The sequence below is a fragment of the Euphorbia lathyris genome, chromosome 3 (assembly GCF_963576675.1).
Source record: "Euphorbia lathyris chromosome 3, ddEupLath1.1, whole genome shotgun sequence".
Lineage (NCBI taxonomy): Eukaryota > Viridiplantae > Streptophyta > Magnoliopsida > Malpighiales > Euphorbiaceae > Euphorbia > Euphorbia lathyris.
The window spans coordinates 7,644,687-7,666,871 of NC_088912.1; the positions used below are offsets into that span (position 1 = coordinate 7,644,687).

A 22,185-nucleotide genomic window follows, 5' to 3' on the forward strand; every position below is an offset into this window, starting at 1 on the left:
ATGTCATGGATTCAAATCACACCAAAACTCTCTCTTTTTTTTGTTTTATTTGAACTTATTTTTATTATATCTCTTTTTTTTTAAGAATTCATTATCTATAAAAGAATCAACCTCTTACTTTTGAGACTCAATTAACTTAATTTTTAAATTAAATTTTATGAAAAATATAAAAAATTTATAGCTAAAAATAAAATAAAAAGTGTGAAAATATTATAATTTTTAGCTAACATACCAAAATGATAAAGTTTCAGTGTGCTAAAAGCTTAAAAAAAAAATTGTTCAACCCTAACAGACTGAACTTCGAAAAATCACTCCCAAAAAAATTTCGGGGAAAAATCAGAACAAATTCTTAATACGAACTTCTTCTTAAATAATGCTATTACTATTAAGGTACTCACTAACTTAAGTTTCTTTAAAAAAGAAAAAAAAAAACTTTTTTATGCTTGGATTTTCGACCACCCAAATCCATATATATATGGAGACATTCTTTTTTAGCTTAAGAAAGTGATCCCATTATAAATATACACACATTACAAAAAGAAAACCAAATCTCCATCATCGTCTTCTTCCTCGCACCATCCTTACTAAAACCCTAAATTATCGAGCTTATGCTGTGAATTAGAAATCAAAATGTGCGAGAAGAGGTGCGATCATGGCCGCCACGACAAAATCAAGATGTACTTCTGGCTGTTCTTAGGCTTAATCGTAATCACCGGCCTAATCATCCTCCTAATTTTAGCAATTTTGCAACCTCACAAGCCGAGATTCATCCTCCAAGACGCTACGGTCACCGCCTTATCTCTCTCCGGCTCACGAGATTTCCTCAACTGTAACATTCAGGTAACTGTATCATCTGAAAATCCAAATGAGAGAATCGGAATCTACTTCGAGAAGCTTGACATATACGCATCGTATCGGAACCAGCAAATAACGCTGCCGACGGAGCTTCCGAGGAGTTACTTAGGTCATAAAGATACTACGATTTGGTCGCCGTTTATCGACGGGAATTCCGTCCCTGTTTCTACTCCTATGGCGGCTGCTTTAGGTGAGGATCTTAATGCCGGAGCTCTTTTGATTAACATCAAAATTGACGGCCGGATTAAATGGAAGGTCGGGTCGTGGATTTCAGGTAAGTATCGGATTAACGTTAATTGCCCTGGTTATTTGACTTTTGGTAGCCGGAGTCATGGGATCGCCGATGGAGTTGGGATTAAGTATCAGTTTGTGAAAGGTTGTACTGTGGAAGTTGCTAATTAGTTAATTGATTAATTAATTAATTGCTTCTTTTTAATAATTAGTAGTACTTTGTTTTGGATTAATTAGTTAATTAAGTATCTAATTAATCAGTAGTTGGGTTACACTTAAGTGGACTCTCTTTTTTTCCTTTTTCCCGCATAATGGCTTTGTTTGGTTTCGAATTAATTAGTATTTGTTTTTAAAAATTATTTGGAGAAAGCATAAAGAAACCAAAAAGGACTTCATATAATATTGTTTTATCAAATAAATTGGGCTTAAAGCACCATTATGTAAATTGAGGTCTTTATTGGTATATTTGCGGCTTTTGTCGTTTCACTCCTAATCTATTATTTGATCATATTTAGCTCCTTATCTATCCCAATTAGTGAAATTTTATCCAAGTTGAATGAATGTTTAACGGAATCGTTATCTCATTGATAAACAATGATATTTTGATACTTGAATTTAACATGCGATGTTTCTTAAAGTTTTTTTTGCCACATGATGTGGAAATAATTAATTAGTTTAAAAATGAAAAATAAATCATAAACTAAAATCTATTATGGTCAAGTGTTAAAATATCATTACTTATCAAGGAAATAACAATTCCTTTAAGTTTTAATATAAATTAGGTGAAATTTCACCAATTGAGATAGATTATGGGTCAAATGTAACCAAATAATAGGTTATGGGTCAAATGATAAAATTTTGGATAGGTTAGAGGCTAATAGGTTGTCGTGCCATTCTATCAAAATTAATGAAATCTCAAATTAATTTGGATGATAAGTTAGTAGTTTCGAAAATATTCAATACGCTACATATCAATCATTGAATTCTTATATTAAGTATTAGGTCTTCTATGTCACATGGAGATAGGGATGTAAATGGGGCGTGGCGGAGTCGGATGGAGAATGCATTTCTCATCCCCATCCCCACGAGCTAAACAGGAACAAACCTATCCACATCCCTATCCTGCATGGAATCCCTATCCCCACAGAGATCCTCATTCCCCATTACAGATGTTCCATCGTTTATATTTTAAAAAATCAGTAAAGACAAACATTTAAGAAACACAATAGTGCTCACTTGGACCCTGAATGACCAAATGAATTTGGTCATTCACCGTTAGATCCAAACTTATTAGTATCATGTGGTGGAGATGCAAATCATCCTAAGGCTTAAATTTAATAAGCTTGGATCTAACGGTGAATGGTCAAATTCATTTGGTCATTCAGGGTTCAGGTGAGCACTATTGTTAAGAAACAATGGCTAATAATACCAAGTATTAACAATCATTCTCAAATTTTCCAAATCACACACAAAAAAAAACTAAAAATTGAAAACGACCAATCACCTAATTAAAATGTACTTAAATCATGTAAAAAATTCAATTATCACGGGAATAATCGGTGATTAACGGGACGAAGATGGGGATCCCACGGGGCGTGGATACATTTCCCCATCCCCATCACAAGGCACAAAATTATCTTCATTATCGTCCCATGAGTATCCTTATTGGGGATTCCTCATCCCTTTCGGAGCGGGTCACCAATGGGGATGGGGAATCCTCGTCCCATTTACATCCCTACATGGAGAGCTCTTTATGTACATTTTTCAAAATTTAAGTCTTTTCTAGTTTTCTAAGAATTTTTAATTTGGTTTTTCAATTTAAGCATTGAATTTTTATTTTCAATGTATCTATATGTTTTAACATTTCACGGTTTATTCTTCAACCATTATCTGATAGAGAATTTTTCAAATTAATGAATAAATTCATTAATTTGATTATATATTAACTGAATCTTTTAATTTTTATGAAACAACTAGAATGATTTATATAATAGAACGTTAACATTTTGTTAAAAAAAATATTTATATAAATACATATTGACATTTTCCTAAATCCGATTAGAAGATTGTTAATATATTATTAAATCAAGTCAAATTTTATATATAATTAAGGTTTAATATATCATTTGCCTCCGAGTTTATCCAAAAAGATTGATTGACTACCTGAATTTTCAAAGTGTCTTGATAGCTCCCCAACTTGCATAAAATGTTATTAGCCTCCTGAACTTGCTTTAAATGTAATCAATTCATCACTTTTGCCAAAAAAAAAGTAAGTTAAATGCGAAAAGATGTATTGTCCGCATCTTAAAAAAAAAAGTAAAACGATCAAGATCGGGGCATGTGGTTCTAATATTAGAGAATACAAGTTTATAGTTGAGCAGGTAATAACTCATTTTTAATCTCTTTTTGAATTATGTAATAACATCCTAAGATACCTGGAATACATCTTCCATATTTCATTTATTTTTTTTACAGCCGAATTGACATTTTACGCAAGTTCAGGAGGGCTAATTGAACATTTATACAAATCGAAGGAGCTATCAGGACACTTCAAAAGTTCAGAGGGTCAATCAATTTTTTTTTTTTTTTTTGACAATGATATATTAAGCCTGGGGGCGAGTCTTGGCGCAACGGTAAACGTTGAGGTCACGGGTTCGAGTTTTAGGAGTGGCCTCTTGCAAAATAAATTGAGAGGGGAAGGCTTGCCCCCAGTACACCCTTGTGGTGGGACCCCTCTTCTGACCCTCGCTCAGCAAGGACGCGTAGTGCACCGGACCGCCCCCCAATGATATATTAAGCCTATAATTAAATAGAAAAGGAATGAATGCACATTTATCCAAAATGATTAGTATTGGTAGCATTTTTAATGGATCATGTTGCAGTAGAATAGAACACCAGCAACGTACAGACATAGCTTACATTCTCTAGAAACTGATGCAGCTTCGCAATAAACTATGTTTTTGCTGATTTAAACGTTTTGTTAATGTAATTGCTAATCTTTATTACATTTCCAGTCTGAAAAAGATAGGGATAAAGTGAAAAAAGTATTCATCGTATTGATAGTTAAGAGTAATTCAACCAACAGGGTATGCCAGCATGTAAAAGCGAGTTTATTTGGAATCGTGCAAAGGAAATTATAAACGCTTACAAACGAATTCTTCCAAACAGGACGACTGTTCGCACTGAAGTCTGGATTAAATGGCACCCGCCGGAAGACACATGGGTCAAGTTTAATTCGGACGGATCCTGTAAAGGCGAACCAGGTTCAGTAACAACGGGGGGTTTGATAAGGAATCAATCAGGACGCTGGCTCGGCGTTTTGCAGCTAATTTGGGTAATGGATCGGTTTTCCTTGTCTGGAGAGTTTTTCACACTCTAAATACGGGGTAAATTACATACGTGGTGTACAACTTTTATCCATAATCACACTTTGATGTACAACCAAAATTTTGTCACACTAAACTGTACAACCTTTTAGTGACCTCCCATTAAAGTGTACAGTAGGTAATTTTGACCAGTCAATGTCTGGTCAACGCGCCACCTCATCACTTTTAACCTCCTAACAAATAAAAGTGGATCACACCTAATGTTAAATGACTAATTTATCCTTAATTATATTATTTTTATTTTTTATTTTTCTTTTATTTTAATTCTTTTCTCTCCCCAATCTCTCTCTTCCACCTCCCCCTCCGCCTCTTTCACTGGCTCCTCCTCCTTCTTCTTCTCTACTTTATTCAATCCAGAAAAACCCAGTCCTCTCTCTCCTTTCTCTCTCTAAAAAGTTTTCGGGTTCCATCAATTTTCTATTCTGATAACCCTTATCCTTCGTTCTCTCCAAAAACCGCTTCTGCAGGAGAGAACAAAGTAGAGAAGAAGAAGAAGGAGGAGCCAGTGGAAGAGGCGGAGGCGGAAGAGAGAGATAGGAGAGATAATTTAGGAGAGAGAAAAGAATTAATATAAAAAAAAATTAAAAAATATAATTAAGGGTAAATTAGTCATTTAGTATTAGGTGGGATCCACTTTTATTTGTTAAGAGGTTAAAAGTGATGAAGTGACGCATTGACCATGCATTGACCGGTCAAAATTATCCGTTGTACACTTTAGTGGGAGGTTACTAAAAGGTTGTACAGTTTAATGTGACAAAATTTTAGTTGTACACCAAAGTGTGATTATGGGTAAAGGTTGCACACCACGTATGTAATTTACCCTCTAAATACGGCATGGGAAAAAGCTTTTAGAAGGGTGATTATTGAAGTGGACTCGCTGGACGTCATTAATACTCTAACAATGGAGGTGTGCAGACACCACCAGCAGACATGGCTTTTATGCAGATGTCGAGAATTACTTTCAAAGGAGTGGGAAATCAAATTCTCTCACACGCTTCGTGAGGATAACCAGGCAGCTGACTAGATGACAAATTTCGCAAGGCATTTCTCTTTGGGTTATCATGAGTGTGATGAGCCTCCTGTAGGCCTCTAGGCTATTCTTAATAAAGACAGGTTGGGCCTGTTGTTGAGCGATTTCCGCAAGTGCACGGTATACGCTTGTAGTAATAAAAGATATCAATCCCACAGGGAACGTTTTTTAACAAAAACTTATTTTGAATTGGTTAAATATACTTTTAAGATTTATAATATGGAAAATCGTTAAATCGGATTTGGTTTTGAAATTGCTAGATATGAGAATTAGATTAGAGTATAAAAATGTTAGAAAATATTTCTGATTTAGGAATGAATTTACAAAACAGGATTGTTTAGTTCTTTAGAAAAGTAAACAAATGTATTCGTTTGCATTACGCAAAGAAAACAACTTTAAACTTTGTATAAATTATAGCGATGAAATAAATGACGGAACCTCTAATTTTTAGGCTTTGAACTGTAGTCAATCCTCCTACGGTCGGGTTAGATCGCTACCTTAACCAAATTAAAACTCTACCGAGATAATAATTTGTCTAAGTTTCAACAAAGTTTCCTTGTAAAGATTTTGAATTAAACTACGTTTTAATGAAAACACCGGCAATCCACTTCGGATCCTTTACCAAAGTGCTGCATGAAAATCTATCGAATAGAACGGACTTTATTAGATGAAATATAAATTGATACAAGTTTACAGAGAACAAGGAGCATGAAAACATTCGACGACGTGCAAGTGAACGGGTTGTCAATCCTTTCCTTGGGTTTCGTTAGAGTTTGTCAGGCTCAGGGGCGGATTCTCTACTCAATCTTCTCGTTGAATCTTCGGAATAGAGACTGGTCTATCTACTACCAAAATGTAAACTAATATGAACAAATCTAAACGCTACTGTGTTTGTTATTATTGAATAAACAATGTGTGTACATCATATTGCTTTTACAGAAATGAAATCTAAATTCTGAATCACTTGACTCGGAATTTCTGCATAAATTCTATACTAATCTCTTTCTTCTATATATCTCCAACTCTTCATCAACTCTTTATTTATAGATGTTGAAGAGTCGTGGTTGAAGTGTCGTGTCCGTTGTGAAGGATCGTATCCGTTGTGAAAGGACGTCTTTATCCACCCGAACGAACGCGTTTCTTTGAAATAAACATATGTTCATTGTATTTGGAGGAATTTCTGCACTTACTGAGAATGGCAATTCTCGGCCGAGAATGGGGGAGCATTTATTTGGTCTTCGGACGAAGGGAAGGAGCTGCTGGTTGACGCGTGTCGCGACCGAGAATTTGAGATTCTCGGTCGTGGCTTTCATAAAATTCTCTTCCGAGAATTGGTTTCCTCAACCGAGAATTTGACATTTCTTCTGTTTCTGACTTCGTCTTTGTCCTCGTTTTTGGTGTAATTGATCTTCGTCGTTTTTGACTCCTTTTGTAGGGTTTTTATTCTGTTTTTAAGCTCTTTTCGTTCCTATTTGGATTTTACCAAATATTTAGGTACCTTATAAGAAAGAAACATATTCGAGAGTAAAAGCATTCTAAACAGGTATAAATAGCACAAATTCGTAGCAATATTGATGTAATTATTGATGATATTTTAGGTATATTTTGGGCTTAACACCTGTCTACTAGAAGAATAGGTTTTTTTTGTAGTTTTCCTTTCTTTATGGGCCTTTGCCCTCCTAGTTACAAAAAAAAAAGTAATTTTATTTTTAACGTGATGTAATTTTATCTCTAATGTTAGTAACTAAGAGCAATTTTACCTATAATGTTGATAAGTTTGGTTAATTTGAGAAAGAGCTAATATATCACCGGTTCCCTGAACTTGTCCATAAAAGTAGATTAGATCCCTAAACTTTACAAGTGTCTCATTACCTCATTGAACTTGATTATTTCGTATCACAAACTCCTTAAACTAAATTAGCTCTCTGAACTTTATAAGTGTTTCGCTAACTCCCTGAACTTGATTATTCCGTAACAATTAAATACAAAAACCTATTAAACCTAAATGCTAAGAATACATCTTCATCTATTCGAGAGAAAAAATTTTCTCTTCTTCTACCTTTCAACCTATTATAAGAGTTAGTGTTCAAGTTTGAGAAATCGAATGGATGAGGATTGAGAGTTAGTATTATGGTTTTTGTATTTAGTTGTTATGGAATAAGCAAGTTTAGGGAGTTGGTGAGACACTTATAAAGTTCAGGAAGCTAATCTAACTTTATGGATAAATTTAAGGAGTTTGTCGTACGAAATAATCAAGTTCAAGGAGCTGATGAAGCACTTATAAAGTTTAGGAAGCCAATCTACTTTTATGGACAAGTTCATGTATTATGCCTTTGAGAAATAATTCATTAGACTGCGTCTTCCCATTCATGAATCTTGCCATCTCCACTGCATACCTGCGTCATTTTATCCCTTATTAGTAATTGATCATAACACGTGAAAATAAAATTAAAAATTATAATACGTTGAGTACGAGTTAACAAACAAAAATCCAAATATATTTTTGATTAAAAATATTAATCTCTTATTCTATTACGAAACCCTTGAAAAAACAAATAAAACTCACTAATATGCAACTGGTGCAGAATACACAAACAAAATACATGTGTTTTTTAATGGTGTCCGAAATTGATATAAATTGACAATATTGGGTACACTTGTTATTGGTTGCCAATATTAGGAATAAAATTACCTTATAGGTAAAATTGCTCTTCACTTTCAGTATTATGGATATTCTTAATGTAGTTACTTGAGATAAAATACCAAGATATCCTGAAAAAATTTAGGGAATAGCTATAATTTCAATACCAATATTTATCAAATGATGATGCAATTAAAAGTTTTATTAATAAAAATTGACACGTCAAATGATTGTGTATCGTTAATTCCTGTAGGAAAATTCAAAATTGAAGATATAAACAGTGAAGAAAAGGATTTGAAATTTGTACAAGTATTTATTGTATTACTCTAGGAAAAATCTTTATAGTTACACTGATTTATATATGAAAATTGTAGTTTTTTTTTTGTCAAAACGAGAACTGTGCTTCTTGTTATTTGCAAAATCAACGAATTTTAGGTTGATATTGCCAATTTGACCATTAACAACTTCAAAACGAAAATTTGTAAGAATTAAAGTTGTTTAATATTATATTTACTGTGAACCACATTTTTTATTTTTCAAAACCGTCAAATTTTGAGATATCTTTCTCTAAAATTAACTTTCTTTCTCCTCACAAAACAACACTCAAATGATCTCAAAACTAAAAAGTTGAAGAATTGAAATTCCTTAGCATATCATCAAATTCTTGGAAGTTCGTACTTCAAGCTCATTAAAAGAATCTCTGAGAGACCCATTTGTTGAGTTCTTAAGTTAAAATTTGAGGAATTTGGGTTAAAAATAGAGACTCTTAGTCACTCCTTAAATCACTAAAAGTCTTTTTCTTCACTCTCCATTGTTGATGAGTCTCTCTCTACTCCTAGTCTCTCCTTATTCCAGGGTTTATTAATAATTTATTATTGAGAATTCTCTCTCCTTTCATTATTAGTAAATATAACAATATATAATGAATTTAATAAAAAAAAATAAGTAGCTATGAAGAGTATTATTGAAGATGATATGTACTGGTCACTCTTCAAATTACTAAGAATCAATTGATTTATATTAATTATAGATGGTGAACTAAGGCCCTGTTTGATAAATAGTTGTTAGCTGTATGCTGATTACATTTTTTGTTAGCTGGTTTGACTAACTAATTGTGTAAACTTGTTTGGTAAAACTTAGCTGATTGTTAATATCTGTTTATATAAAATGACAAAATAAAGACATGGTAAAACCTTTAATTGGGGTTGCAGGGTAGTAATTATGAGTAAAAATGTCATTAAAAAAAATATGGAACAATAAGCTAATTGAAAAAGCTCATAAAACCAGTTTTTTCAAAATTAGCTTTTTAAACTGAATGAGCTTTTGCAAACATCTCTTCACCAAACACCACAATTAGAGATTTGACTAGTTAAAATCTATAAAGTGACTCAAATCTCTAATTTTACTCCAAAAAACTCTTACCAAACAGGGCCTAATAATTTCTTGGAGATGCTTAAGTATAGTGTCCACTCAAAAGTCATTGAGTTTACAAATGATAACAAGCACAATCCCCGTTTTGAAAAACAAAACCGCAGTATATATTTAACAAAACCGCAGTATATATTTTATGGTAAAGTTGAAATAAAACCCTTGTGGTTTCACTAATTTTCAGATAAAGGACTGTGATTTATTTTTTGTCAAAACAAGGATTGAGGTTTCAAACTTGGATTAATGCTATTAAAACCATCTTTAACGACCTAAAAATGAAAATTTTCAAGAATTAAAGTTGTTCAATGTCATATTTTCTATGGAACTGCATTTTCGATTTTCAAAAATCATTTTTTTTTTGGAACTTTCTCTCTCTAAACATTAACTTTCTCTCTCTTTACCAAACATCACGTAACAATCTCAAAATAAAAAAAAGTTGAAGAATTAAAGTTGCTTAAAATATTAGTGATAACACGGGGAAAAATCCTTGATCAGAGCATGTCACTGTGAGGCGCCGTTGGGATCGGCCGGGGACACTCCGATGCCAAAGTCAGTAAGGAAGATCAAGAGAGCAAACTGAATTGACAAAGAATAAGTGAATGTGTGTACCTTGATAGCCTAGGGATGTAGGCTATATATAGTTGGGGAATTCGTAACCTCTAGGTAACTAGAAAGTCTCCATTAATGCTCATTTAATGGCGGTTACAAGTTACTCTTAACCTGGTGGTTTAAGACTATTAATGATTCATTTAATGATCTTTATGGCCGAGTTGGCGGTTAGCCGTTACTGTGATGAATCAGGTGAAAGAGGAGATTCGCCTCATAGGTTCGCCAGCGGATCTCACTGAGCTGAACCGTGGAGATCCGTCAAGGCATATGTACGCTCTCCTTGAGAGATATGGCGGGTCTCTGCTACTTGCTCTCATTGGGCGTATCTCGTTATGGCGTATCTCGCCATGGTCCACGTGGCGTGGCATAGTGCTAGAAACTCCTTCTTTTTCCTCATTATTTGTATATTCTCCCCTGCATTAATTATCATTAATGCCACATTAATCATGTATAAATATCTCTTTTAGAAGGAATAATGGTTTGCCATTATTTCTATTAATTTTCCCTTATTCTTTATTCAAGAATAATTTGGTTTGTTATCAGAAGCCCCCCTGAAGGTATAAAAAGCTCTTTATGAATTTTCCGAAGGTTTCAATCTTGTTATGAATTTTCCGAAGGTTTCAAACTTGTTATGAATTTTCCGAAGGTTTCAAACTTGTTATGTCTCGAGGTAGGTGGCCAACCATATCCCTAGAAGCTTATGATAAGCTTCATGGATTTCTTTCCCTAGGATCCAATATATGGAGATTTTTACGTTGTCTGTGAACTCTGACCGTTTATAAGGAGATTCGCTTTAGAGATCCGCCCGTGGATCTCATATGGCTTAGTCTTGATGATCAACTTGCTACCTATCTTTGAGTGATCTGTCCAAGGCAACTTAGAGTAGGTCTCTTGAACCGTCTTTTGGTTCCCGCTAATCATTACTCCTCCTTTGTTGGTGAGAATGTACCTATGGTGATGATATTGCAAGAACTGCCCGTGTCTACCATTACCCGCCTCATTTCATCTTCCATCCTTCAATTGTCAACGCATCTGTATGTGGAGAGATTACTGGACCTGTTTCTGCAAAAGGAGCAATGGAGGGATGTTTTATCTAGAGCGGATATTTTTTGCTTTTTCCACGGGTGGCTGATACTCTGGTCCATCCGCCATGACATTAATGACACTTTTGAATTTATTTTTGGGATCTGTCTTCTGCTTGTCATCTTGTTATTTTTATTCTGGACAAAGCTATCTAGTTTGCCAGCTCCCAGCAAGCTTCAGTGTGGTGGCCAACCAAAGGGTGGTAATAATCTTAGATTGGGTACCCCCTCAAATTTGACCACTAAAATATTTATATTACTTGTACTAAAGTCCTGTTTATGGAGGAAGAACCCCGATTTTTGTCTTTCTCACGATCTCGATTGTGAGATTCGCCTTTGGTTTTATGTGATGGAGATAACGATTCGCAGTGTATGTCATCTACCTCCCTGAATGCTTTGCATCGTTCAATTAGATTCGCCATATTGCGGGGTTTTCTCCGGATCAGATCCTCCTGTAAGCTTTTACATGTTGTATTTTTGGCCAATGCTTCTGCAGCTGATCCACCGCCGCCTGAACCGCCTATATGTAATCGGTCATGACCGCCTTGGTTTCCTACGGGGACATGACCAATGTCTCCTGGTCGGGAGGATGATGGTGGTGGGCCGGTACTCCGTGGTGTATCAATAGGCCTCTTACTACGTCAGCGTATTGGAGAGGGAGGTGACCTACCTCTGCGAGAAGAGCCTTGTCTTCGTGGTGAAGATGTTTTACGATGCTTCTCATTCGAAACTGACATTTGCATAGTTTTGTAGTTAGCTCAAGACATGAAAGTTTTGTTTATCCAATTTGGCAATTCATCAACCCATAATGGCCTTAATAGTTAGGGACAGTTACATGATGATCACAAATTGATTTAATATGTTCAATTCTCTTACGTCGGTAAAAGAAATTCTAATAATGTCAGATAAACAGTTTTTATATGAATAAACACATCCTTGTAAAAAAGGGAATGAAATAACCGTTTGACAAAACAATATTCAAAAATATGAATTTTTGATATTAAAAGTACTAAATAGGAGAAAAGCCATATATAGATGGTGAATTGTACAAGGAAAACCAAATATGATTTTTTGCAATTTCTTCTAATAGTTATATGCATGTTCACCCAAAAGACCGACTAGATCTAAATCCTTTGCAATTACATGAGCAATTTTATGATATTTTAATATCAAATGACAAAATCACATTGAATGGATGATTTTTCCTTTTGTAAATCCCAAGATCACGGGTCTTATACATGCGTTTGTACTGGTTCAATGATAATATCATATTACACTTGTCATGCATAAAAATATGAGGGCATAGCAAGCATGCAAGGTTTAATGAAAGATTTGCGTCTATGACTTCACCTTTTACAATTTATTAGACTTATCATAATAACATGTAACGATATTCATAGCACTTTATAAGAGTGAGGGATCTCAATTTTCTTTAATAAAAAATGGAATAAGAAATGGGAGGAAATTTATCTTTTTCATCATAAAATTCCAGATTTAATGTAGAAAACTCTTTCCCACCAATATATGGAGAACCGTATCTTTGGATAGATTTGTTGTACTGATTGAGCCAAAGTTGGAGATTGTGATTTCTATTCTGTTGACTCCATTGTTTTGTTCTTTGTGAAACTCTATACAATCAAGATTTTGTGATCTTCTGTTTGTTAGAGATCCACGATCACCGCACCAATTGATAACACGGGGAAAAATCCTTGATCAGAGCACGTCCCTGTGAGGCGCCGTTGGGATCGGTCGGGGACACTCCGATGCCAAAGTCAGTAAGGAAGATCAAGAGAGCAAACTGAATTGACAAAGAATAAGTGAATGTGTGTACCTTGATAGCCTAGGGATGTAGGCTATATATAGTTGGGGAATTCGTAACCTCTAGGTAACTAGAAAGTCTCCATTAATGCTCATTTAATGGCGGTTATAAGTTACTATTAACCTGGTGGTTTAAGACTATTAATGATTCATTTAATGATCTTTATGGCCGAGTTGGTGGTTAGACGTTACTGTGATGAATCGGGTGAAAGAGGAGATTCGCCTCATAGGTTCGCCAGCGGATCTCACTGAGCTGAACCGTGGAGATCCGCCATCTGGTTCTTCTTGCGGCGTTCTCAAGATGAATATCCCGTTTGGTCCTTGGGATAATATTCTTTGATCCGTCAAGGCATATGTACGCTCTCCTTGAGAGATATGGCGGGTCTCTGCTACTTGCTCTCATTGGGTGTATCTCGTTATGGCGTATCTCGCCATGGTCCACGTGGCGTGGCATAGTGCTAGAAACTCCTTCTTTTTCCTCATTATTTGCATATTCTCCCCTGCATTAATTATCATTAATGCTACATTAATCATGTATAAATATCTCTTTTAGAAGGAATAATGGTTTGCCATTATTTTTATTAATTTTCCCTTATTCTTTATTCAAGAATAATTTGGTTTGTTATCAATTAGTAGTTCTTAAAATATGTCATTTTTGAAGTCGTCCAATGTGATTTTAATAGTATCAATCGAAAAAGTTCTTATTTTGTTAAAGTTAAAAACCTCAATCCTCGTTTTGACAAAAAATAAACCACAATCCTTTATCTGAAAATTAGTGAAATCACAAGGGTTTTATTTGAACTTTACCCTATATTTTATCTGTAGATTAGTGTAACCATAATTTTTTTTTTAATTAATCTAATTTTAATAAAATTAGCTAGTGTAAAATAAAAAGGAAACTGTCTTAGTGCAGAAATCTTTTTCTTCCACTTGATAAAAAGTTGGAACATTTTTTTTAACTTTGATTCGCAATTAAGGATTGATGATTCCTTTCACTTTCCCTACATGATTCGGTTCAACAACCTGCACATAATACCTATTTTGAATTCTACCTTTCTTAATTTTGGAACTATATATTATTGATTTTCTATTTTTAATTTTATTAGTACCAATTTTTTCACTTGTCTTTTAAGGAATTGTAGCATTCTTAAAATTTAATATATGTGCATCAATTATAGATAAATGCTACCCAAACTTTCTAGTAGTATCACTTTGGTGGGGCTTTACTGGGTGTTTGTTAGAAGAAATATAGGAGATGGGATAGGGATAAAAAAAACACGAGATAAGTTATCCCGTATTTGTTTGGGAGATAGAAGAGTGAGACGGATGAGGGATAAGCTTCTTATCCCTCAAATCCTATACACAGGAGGGGCGTTTGGTATTCTATTGGGATAGAGATGAGGATAAAATAATACATTTTACTATTTTAACCTTATTTAAACTATATAACATTAATTTGAGGGATAAGATGGACTTTTCCATCCTATTAAAATCGCATGAGCTTATTCCAGTTCCTTATACCACTCCCCCTCCTGGGTATAGGATTTGAGGGATAAGAAGTTTATCCCTCATCCGTCTCACTCTTCTATCTCCTAAACAAACACGGGATAACTTATCTCGTGTTTTTTTATCCCTATCCACCTCATATATCCCTTCTAACAAACACCCCGAGGAGGGGGGTGGTATAAGGAGGTGAGATAAGCTCCTACGATTTTAATAGGATGGAAAAGTCCATCTTATCCCTCAAATTAATGTTATATACTTTAAATAAGGTTAAAATAGTAAAATGTTATTTTACCCTCATCCCTATCCCACATACCAAACATTGAATAATAATTCTCGACTATCATATTTTTATCCTTATCTCAACCATTTATCCTTATCCCTATCCCAACCTTTATCCCTATCCCTATCCCAATAGAATACCAAACGTAAAGAATTGTAGCATTCTTAAAATTTAATATATGTGGATCAATTATAGATAAATGCTACCCAAACTTTCTAGTAGTATATGCTGTAGATATATTGAAGTATCAGATAAAGATTATGATGAATTTATAATTTTTAAGACATTTTTATTTATTTTTTTAATGAAACAAAATCTACACCGCTAAATTAAACTTTCATTAAATAAAAATTAATAAAACAAATACTATGTATTTGGAGAGATTAAGTGTGGGAAAAAAATAGAAAAAAAGTGTTTTAGCATTAAAAAATATAAGGAATGGTAGTTTTTGTTGGATTGTGAATCTCTTGATTTTCTATTAATCATGAAAGGGGTATTTATACAATAGTATGATTCCCATAATTATGGTAGAGGTAATTATAATAGGAAATACAATACAATTATGGTATAATTCCTATAATTATGCTAGAGGTAATTATAATAGGAAATACAATAAAGAGAGAATATTAACATATATAACAATATCTAACACACCCCCGTAGTCGAAACGGGAGGAGGACACACGTTGAGACTAACCCGAAAATCATTAAACAATATAGAAGGAAGGCCTTTGGTGAAGATGTCTGCAAGTTGATGTGGAGAAAGAACATGAAGAACTCGAACCTCGCCTTTGGCGACTTTTTCCCGTACAAAATGTATATCCATCTCGACATGTTTGGTCCGCTGGTGCTTAACAGGATTCTCGGACAAATAAACGGCACTGACATTATCACAATAAACCAAAGTGGACTTCCGAATGGGACAGTGAAGTTCGAGTAGGAGATTTCGAATCCAACAAGTTTCGGAGACAACATTTGCGACGCCCCTATACTCGGCTTCAGCACTCGAGCGAGAGAGGGTTGGTTGCCTCTTGGCGGACCAGGAGATGAGATTGTCCCCAAGAAAAACACAATAACCAGAGGTGGAACGTCGGGTATCCGGACAACCTCCCCAATCAGCGTCAGTGTAAGAGACCAATGAACCAAGAGATGATGGAGTGAGAGTAAGACCGAGATCCAATGTACCTTTGATATACCGAAGAATGCGCTTTATGGCTGCCATATGCTGTGTTTTTGGATCATGCATGAATAAACACACTTGCTGAACCGCATAGGATATATCGGGACGAATAAGAGTCAAGTACTGTAAGGCGCCTACTAGGCTTCGGTATTCCGAAGGGTCATGGTATGAGGATCCGGAGGAGATGCTAAGATTCTGTTTGGTGTCAACCGGGGTGGCACAAGGATTCGAAGAGCTGAGACCAGCTTTCTCTATAATTTCTGAAGCATATTTCTTTTGAGAAAGGAAGAGAGAGCCAGGTGAGCGAGTGACAGAGATCCCTAGGAAGTAGTTCAACGGCCCTAAATCTTTCATGGCAAATTCATTACTCAATTTAGTGATGATGGAGGAACGCAATTTATCAGATGAGGCCGTTAGAACAATATCATCAACATAAAGAAGCAAATAAGCAATCTTCGTTCCTTGGCGAAACACAAAAAGTGAGTGATCAGACATACTATGAGCAAAACCCAAAGTAGAGAGAAAGGTTGCAAACCGTTGATACCAAGCCCGAGGGGCCTGTTTGAGACCATATAGAGATTTTTGGAGCAAACATACATAATCAGGTCTAGCAGGATCTCAAAACCCCAAAGGCTGATGCATGTATACAGTCTCATGAAGGTCACCATATAGAAAGGCATTTTTGACGTCGAGTTGGTGAAGACCCCAATTTTTAGAAAGAGCAATGCTTAGAACTGCTCGAATAGTGGCTGGCTTCACAACTGGACTGAAAGTTTCCCCGCAATCAACCCCCACCAATTGATTTGCTCCATTGCCAACCAAGTGGGCCTTATATCGCTCAAAAGAGCCATCAACATTGATCTTATGCCTGAAAATCCACCAACTTCGCAAAATATTAGCATTAGGAGGACGGGGTACAAGGACCCACGTCTTATTTTTAATAAGAGCATCAAATTCCTCGGTCATGGCATTCCGCCAATTGGGATCACGCAATGCAACAGAAGGGTTAGAAGGAAGAGGAGAGATGGTGGTGGAAAGATGAAGGTTTAATTTTCGAATAGGCTTAAAAATACCGTCTTGGGCACGTGTCCGCATGGTGTGGGTAGGGGGAGCTGCTGGCGGGCTCGGGGTAATGTTTGGTGGTGTGAGAGGGGGAGTTAGCGGGTTCATGTTTAATGGGGGAAGAGGTGCTAATGGGCCAGGATAAATGGGGGGTAGAATATTGGTGTGGCGGGCTTGGGCCCGGAGATGGAGCTGGGCCGAGAGGCGGGTAGGGCGGTGGAGGTGATATGGGTTGGGTTGGTAGTGGGGCATTGGGCCGGGTAGGTGGTGTCGGGTGGGCTGGTGGGTTAAGAAAAGAGGAGGGTGAAAGGGAGGGATGAGAGGTAGGTGTAGTCAAAGAGTGGAAGGGATTAGGTTGGGTAAAAAGAAAGGTATTTTCATCAAAAATAACGTGTCTGCAGAGAATGATCTTCTTTGTGGAGATGTCATAACACTTGTATCCGCGATGATTTGATGGAAAACCTAAGAAGACGCAAGGAGAGGAACGGGCTTGTAATTTAGTACGAGAGGTGGAGGGAATGAGCGGAAAACAGAGACAACCAAAGATACGAAGATGAGAATAGGTGGGTTGACGTTGATAGAGGACTTGAGTGGGGGATAGATAACCAAGAATTTTGTGAGGGAGGATGTTTAGAAGATATGTAGTATGAGAAAGAGCATGGTGCCAAAAGTTAAGAGGGATAGATGAGTGCGTGAGAAGAGTGCGCATGACATCATTAATTGTTCGAATTGTGCGTTCGGCTTTGCCATTTTGTGGAGAGGTGTGAGGACAAGAAAAACGAAATTGCATACCATGTAGAGTGCAAAACTCATGAAATTGAGAATTATTATATTCACCACCATTATCACATTGGAACGTTTTGATGTCTTTTTCAAATTGAGTACGCACAAAATTACGAAAAGACAGAAAGACGGAATAGACTTGAGATTTTTGTGCAAGAGCAAAAGTCCATAAGAAATTGGTGCAGTCATCCAGAAATAGCACATAATATTTATGACCACTAGAACTTAAAGTGGGAGATGTCCAAACATCACTGTGCACAATATCAAAAGGCATACTTGAGACATTAGTAGAGGAATAAAATGGAAGTTTGACTTGTTTTCCAGAAATACAAGAATGACAAATAGAATCAATTGATGAACCATTACAAGAAATTAAATTATTATTCCGAAGAGAATTTAAAACTGTGGGCCCTGGATGACCCAAACGATTGTGCCAAATATTACTAGAGAAGGCAGAAAAAGCATAAGATAAAGTTGGTGATGTAGTCGACGAGACAGGATAAAGATCGCTAGCACTATTACATCTCATGATATGCCTCCCCGTGTGCAAGTCCTTCACAGAGAAACCAAAAGGATCAAACTCAACAGACACATTATTATCAACAGTAAATTTGCGGACAGAGATAAGGTTTTTAATTAATTTGGGTGCATGTAAAACGTTGGTTAGATGTAGAGGTTTGGAGCTAGGATTTAAGCATGCATTACCTGAGCCAACAACCGGAATGGAATGGCCACTACCAACAATAATATTAGAATTGGTGCTCTTATTAAAGTAAGATGTGAGTGTACCTGCATCCGCCGTCATGTGCGACATAGCGCCAGTGTCCATGTGCCACACCTCCGAAGGTGGTTGAATAGTCAAAGTATGCATGGCCTGCTCAATGTTGGTCGGGTAATATTCATAGCCCATATGGACTTGTTGAGGACGCGGGCCCAGCAGCCCGGCTTGAGGAGATGCGGCCATGGGAGAGGGCGGGGCTGGAGAATGCACTTGGGGATGGGTCTGCTGCCAAACGGGGTAGGGGCACGGAGGAGCAGCCCATGTAGGTGAAGAGGCCCACGGAGGATAAGCCCAAGAGGAGGGCACCGGCTGCCAAGAGGACGGATGCTGCTGCCATGGTCGAGAGGTGTGTCTGCCCCCACCACCGCGCTGGAATCTGCCGCGGGTGTGCCGGCCGCCGCGGTAACCGCCGGAGTGCCGCTGAGATGCCGGATGGTAAGAAGTCGACGGGGAAGAGTTGCCCGCAAGGGGGGGCTGTTTACAACGTTAAGGGCAGCGGCGTTGGGTTGAATGGCCGTTTTCTTGTTCCGAGCGGATTCCTCAAGAGTAAGCATCGAACGTGCTTTGTTTGAATTGGGTTGAACGTGCTTAGTTTAAAACAGAACCAACTAGTATAATATGTGAAATCATAAGCAATTATAAATTATTTACCCTAAATTTTAATATAAACTTTGATAAAATAAAAATGAAATAAAAAGAATAAAAGAAAGTAGGAAAAATTTGTAGAAAGAGAAGGATTTATTGCTATTTTTTCACAATGACATGTACCCTTCTTCAACGAATACAAGGTTTTAATGACTCTAAAGTTCACTGAAAATTTGCTTTCAGCTCTAAAAAGTCAGATTCAGCCAGCCATTTTCTACCATTTTTCCGACCACCTCGACTTCATTAATTCAAGGATGGTTTCCTCCGTTTGAGAATATCTAACATGCCAATTTTGATCCCCAAACATTCATTTTGTTCAAAATTATGTCCGGAATCTGACTTTTTAAGCTATTTTCTGACTCCTAAAACATCATTTTTTTTAGATTTTCGATTTTGAAAAAACTCAGATTCGACCCACCCTTTTCTGATAAATTTTTTTGCAGCCTCCTTCGAGTTCGTTAAATCAAAAACTTGTTACACTGATTCAATTCCTAACATACCAACTTCGACCCAAACCTTCCTTTCACCCTAACTCTTACCTGAAACTCAACCTTTTAAGCCATTTCTAACCCCGAAACATCATTTTTTGTCTGCTATTTATTTGCATTTTTGTTTAATTAGTTCAAGTGTAATATTTTCCACATAAATTCGATCTCTCTCGAGCCTTAGAAACTAGTGTTCTTTTGGAATCGTGGTCGTGATATCAGGCAAATTCCATGATCTATTCTCAGTGGCGGATCCAGGATTTGAGGGAGGGGAGGGGCAAAATTCTACGTAAAAAAAATTTAGATAAAAAATGCAAAATTGTTCAATTTTTTATGACAAAAAATGCAAAATTGTTCAATTGTCATAAATTATTTTCATGATTTTTTTATAAAAAAATGTAAATTTTAATGTTTCCGACTCGTAATCATCCATTTTCGAGATTCTCGGGTTGTTACGCATCAAATATCCCTAACGTTTTGGGTCAGGAGCAATTTTACCCCTAACATCTAAAATGGTGCAATTTTACCCCTAATGTTTGTACCCAAGAGCAATTTTACCCCTAACGTTGATAAATTGGATCAATTTCAGACACTATTATAAAATACAGTCATTTTTTTTTCTTTATTTTGCACCAATTGCATATCAATTTGTTCTGAAAGAAGGATATAATGTTTTTTGTAATTTAATAATAAAACTAGAGATTAATATTTATAAATTCGGTGAATTTTTTGAATTTTTTTATCTTATTCGTACAAAAGAAAGTATATTTTTAATATTTTTTTCACATCCCAAAACACTAGGGGTAAAATTCCTCCTGGCCCAAAACATTAGGGGTATTTTTGCACCTTAACCCTTCTTTTTGGACTAAACGTTTTTTTTTTTGTGTGGGGGGGGGGGGGGTGAAGGGGGGAAATGCCCCCTCTGACCCCCCTACATATGCCCCTGTCTATTCTCGTTCATCAAATTCAAGTTCGTTTTTCCAGCTCTCTAGATGATACGGAAAATGGAAGTCATACATTAGTAGATCTACTATCATTTTAAGATGAAATTTGGCTTGGTCATCTTTTGGAACTGATGAATCAACTTTTTTTTCCCTTTATAAAATCGATTTTTCCCAGGTGAAGGATTGTAGTAACAAAAAATGTTTGAGACTTACTAATCTCATTAGCACAATTTTTATTAATATTATTAATATGTTATAAAGTGTTAAAATTATTCGATTAATGGGCCGAATAATTAATCCGTTCGAAATGGAAACCGGCCAAGTCCATCTATTTTGCATTGAGAGTTTTGGAGCTTGTACTCTTGCGATATACATACATTTGAGCTTTAGATATAACTATGTCTCATGAAATTTGAGAGTAAGGACTTGATAGTAAATGATAAAAATTTCCTTACTATTGTATTAACTTTCTTATTACTAATTAATTATGCGATCCTCTTCGCCCGTAGATGTAGGAAATATGTTATATTTTAAAAAAATTTGTCAAATGTGATGTGAATGAAAGAGAAAATAAAATATTATTATCAAATTTAACATTTGTACCGAATCCTGTAATTGAATCACCAGGTTTTTTACATTTGAAATCGGTGTTTTAAACTTGTCAATTCATACACCTAATGAATACGGTATCTGATGTTTTGAACACTGGTTTCACACAATAAAATAGAATGTCATGTTTATACTAATTCAGTTATTGCTAATGCTTATTTTGTTTCAATTTCCAAGAGAAGACTAAGGTTTACTTGATGCTGTGAAAATTACAAAAAATAAAATAAAAACCTTAAACTCAGAAAAAAAAAATATTTATCTTTTCTATTTATATATTAAAGTATCCAGAACATATGATTTTATCCTCCAAAAATCATCCCATGGGGTCAGCAATCTTCATACAGTTTTTAATATCTATCTTAATAGAACAATTTTCTATTTTCCGAAGCAAACTGTTTGATTTCTGCTATATACAAACCAAAAGCTATACACAAGTTAATATCTTATGGTGAATACAATATGACAGCGAAGCAATGACAAGCAAAACTTGGATCCTCAACTGATCTGAACATCTGCAACTTGTAATCGACTTCTCAATGCCCCTTTTTTCTTCAACATATCTAGCACGCAAAGCACGAACCAACATGATTCAGGAAAGCTTCAGCCCTTTAACTGCTGCAGCAAAAATCTGGAGATCATTGTCAAAGAATTGAGCAATCAGGCGCATATAAAAAAAAGGTTTAACATTAATCTATTTTTTCTTTCAAAAAGCGCTCATTGTGATCTAAACAAAGTTCACACCTTAGGAGAAGCTCCAGCAGTCTGTTTCCTATCAGCACGAGTTCGATTATGGCTACTTGCTCCCGGATCCTGGATGTGATGGCTTCGCTC

At 35.8% G+C, this 22,185-nt stretch overlaps 1 protein-coding gene across 1 annotated transcript; it reads left to right on the forward strand.

Moving 5' to 3' along the window:
- Positions 1-508: 508 nt before the first annotated feature.
- LOC136223349 (NDR1/HIN1-like protein 1) lies at positions 509-1,528 on the forward strand. Its single transcript, XM_066011284.1, has one exon. It carries the CDS (start codon positions 631-633, stop codon positions 1,255-1,257), a length of 627 nt encoding a protein of 208 aa, XP_065867356.1. The 5' UTR covers positions 509-630; the 3' UTR covers positions 1,258-1,528.
- The last annotated feature ends 20,657 nt before the right edge of the window (positions 1,529-22,185 follow it).

What these genes read in the sequence shown, in the direction of transcription:
- LOC136223349 (XM_066011284.1), top strand. Translation starts at nt 631, where the DNA reads ATGTGCGAGAAGAGGTGCGATCATGGCCGCCACGACAAAATCAAGATG.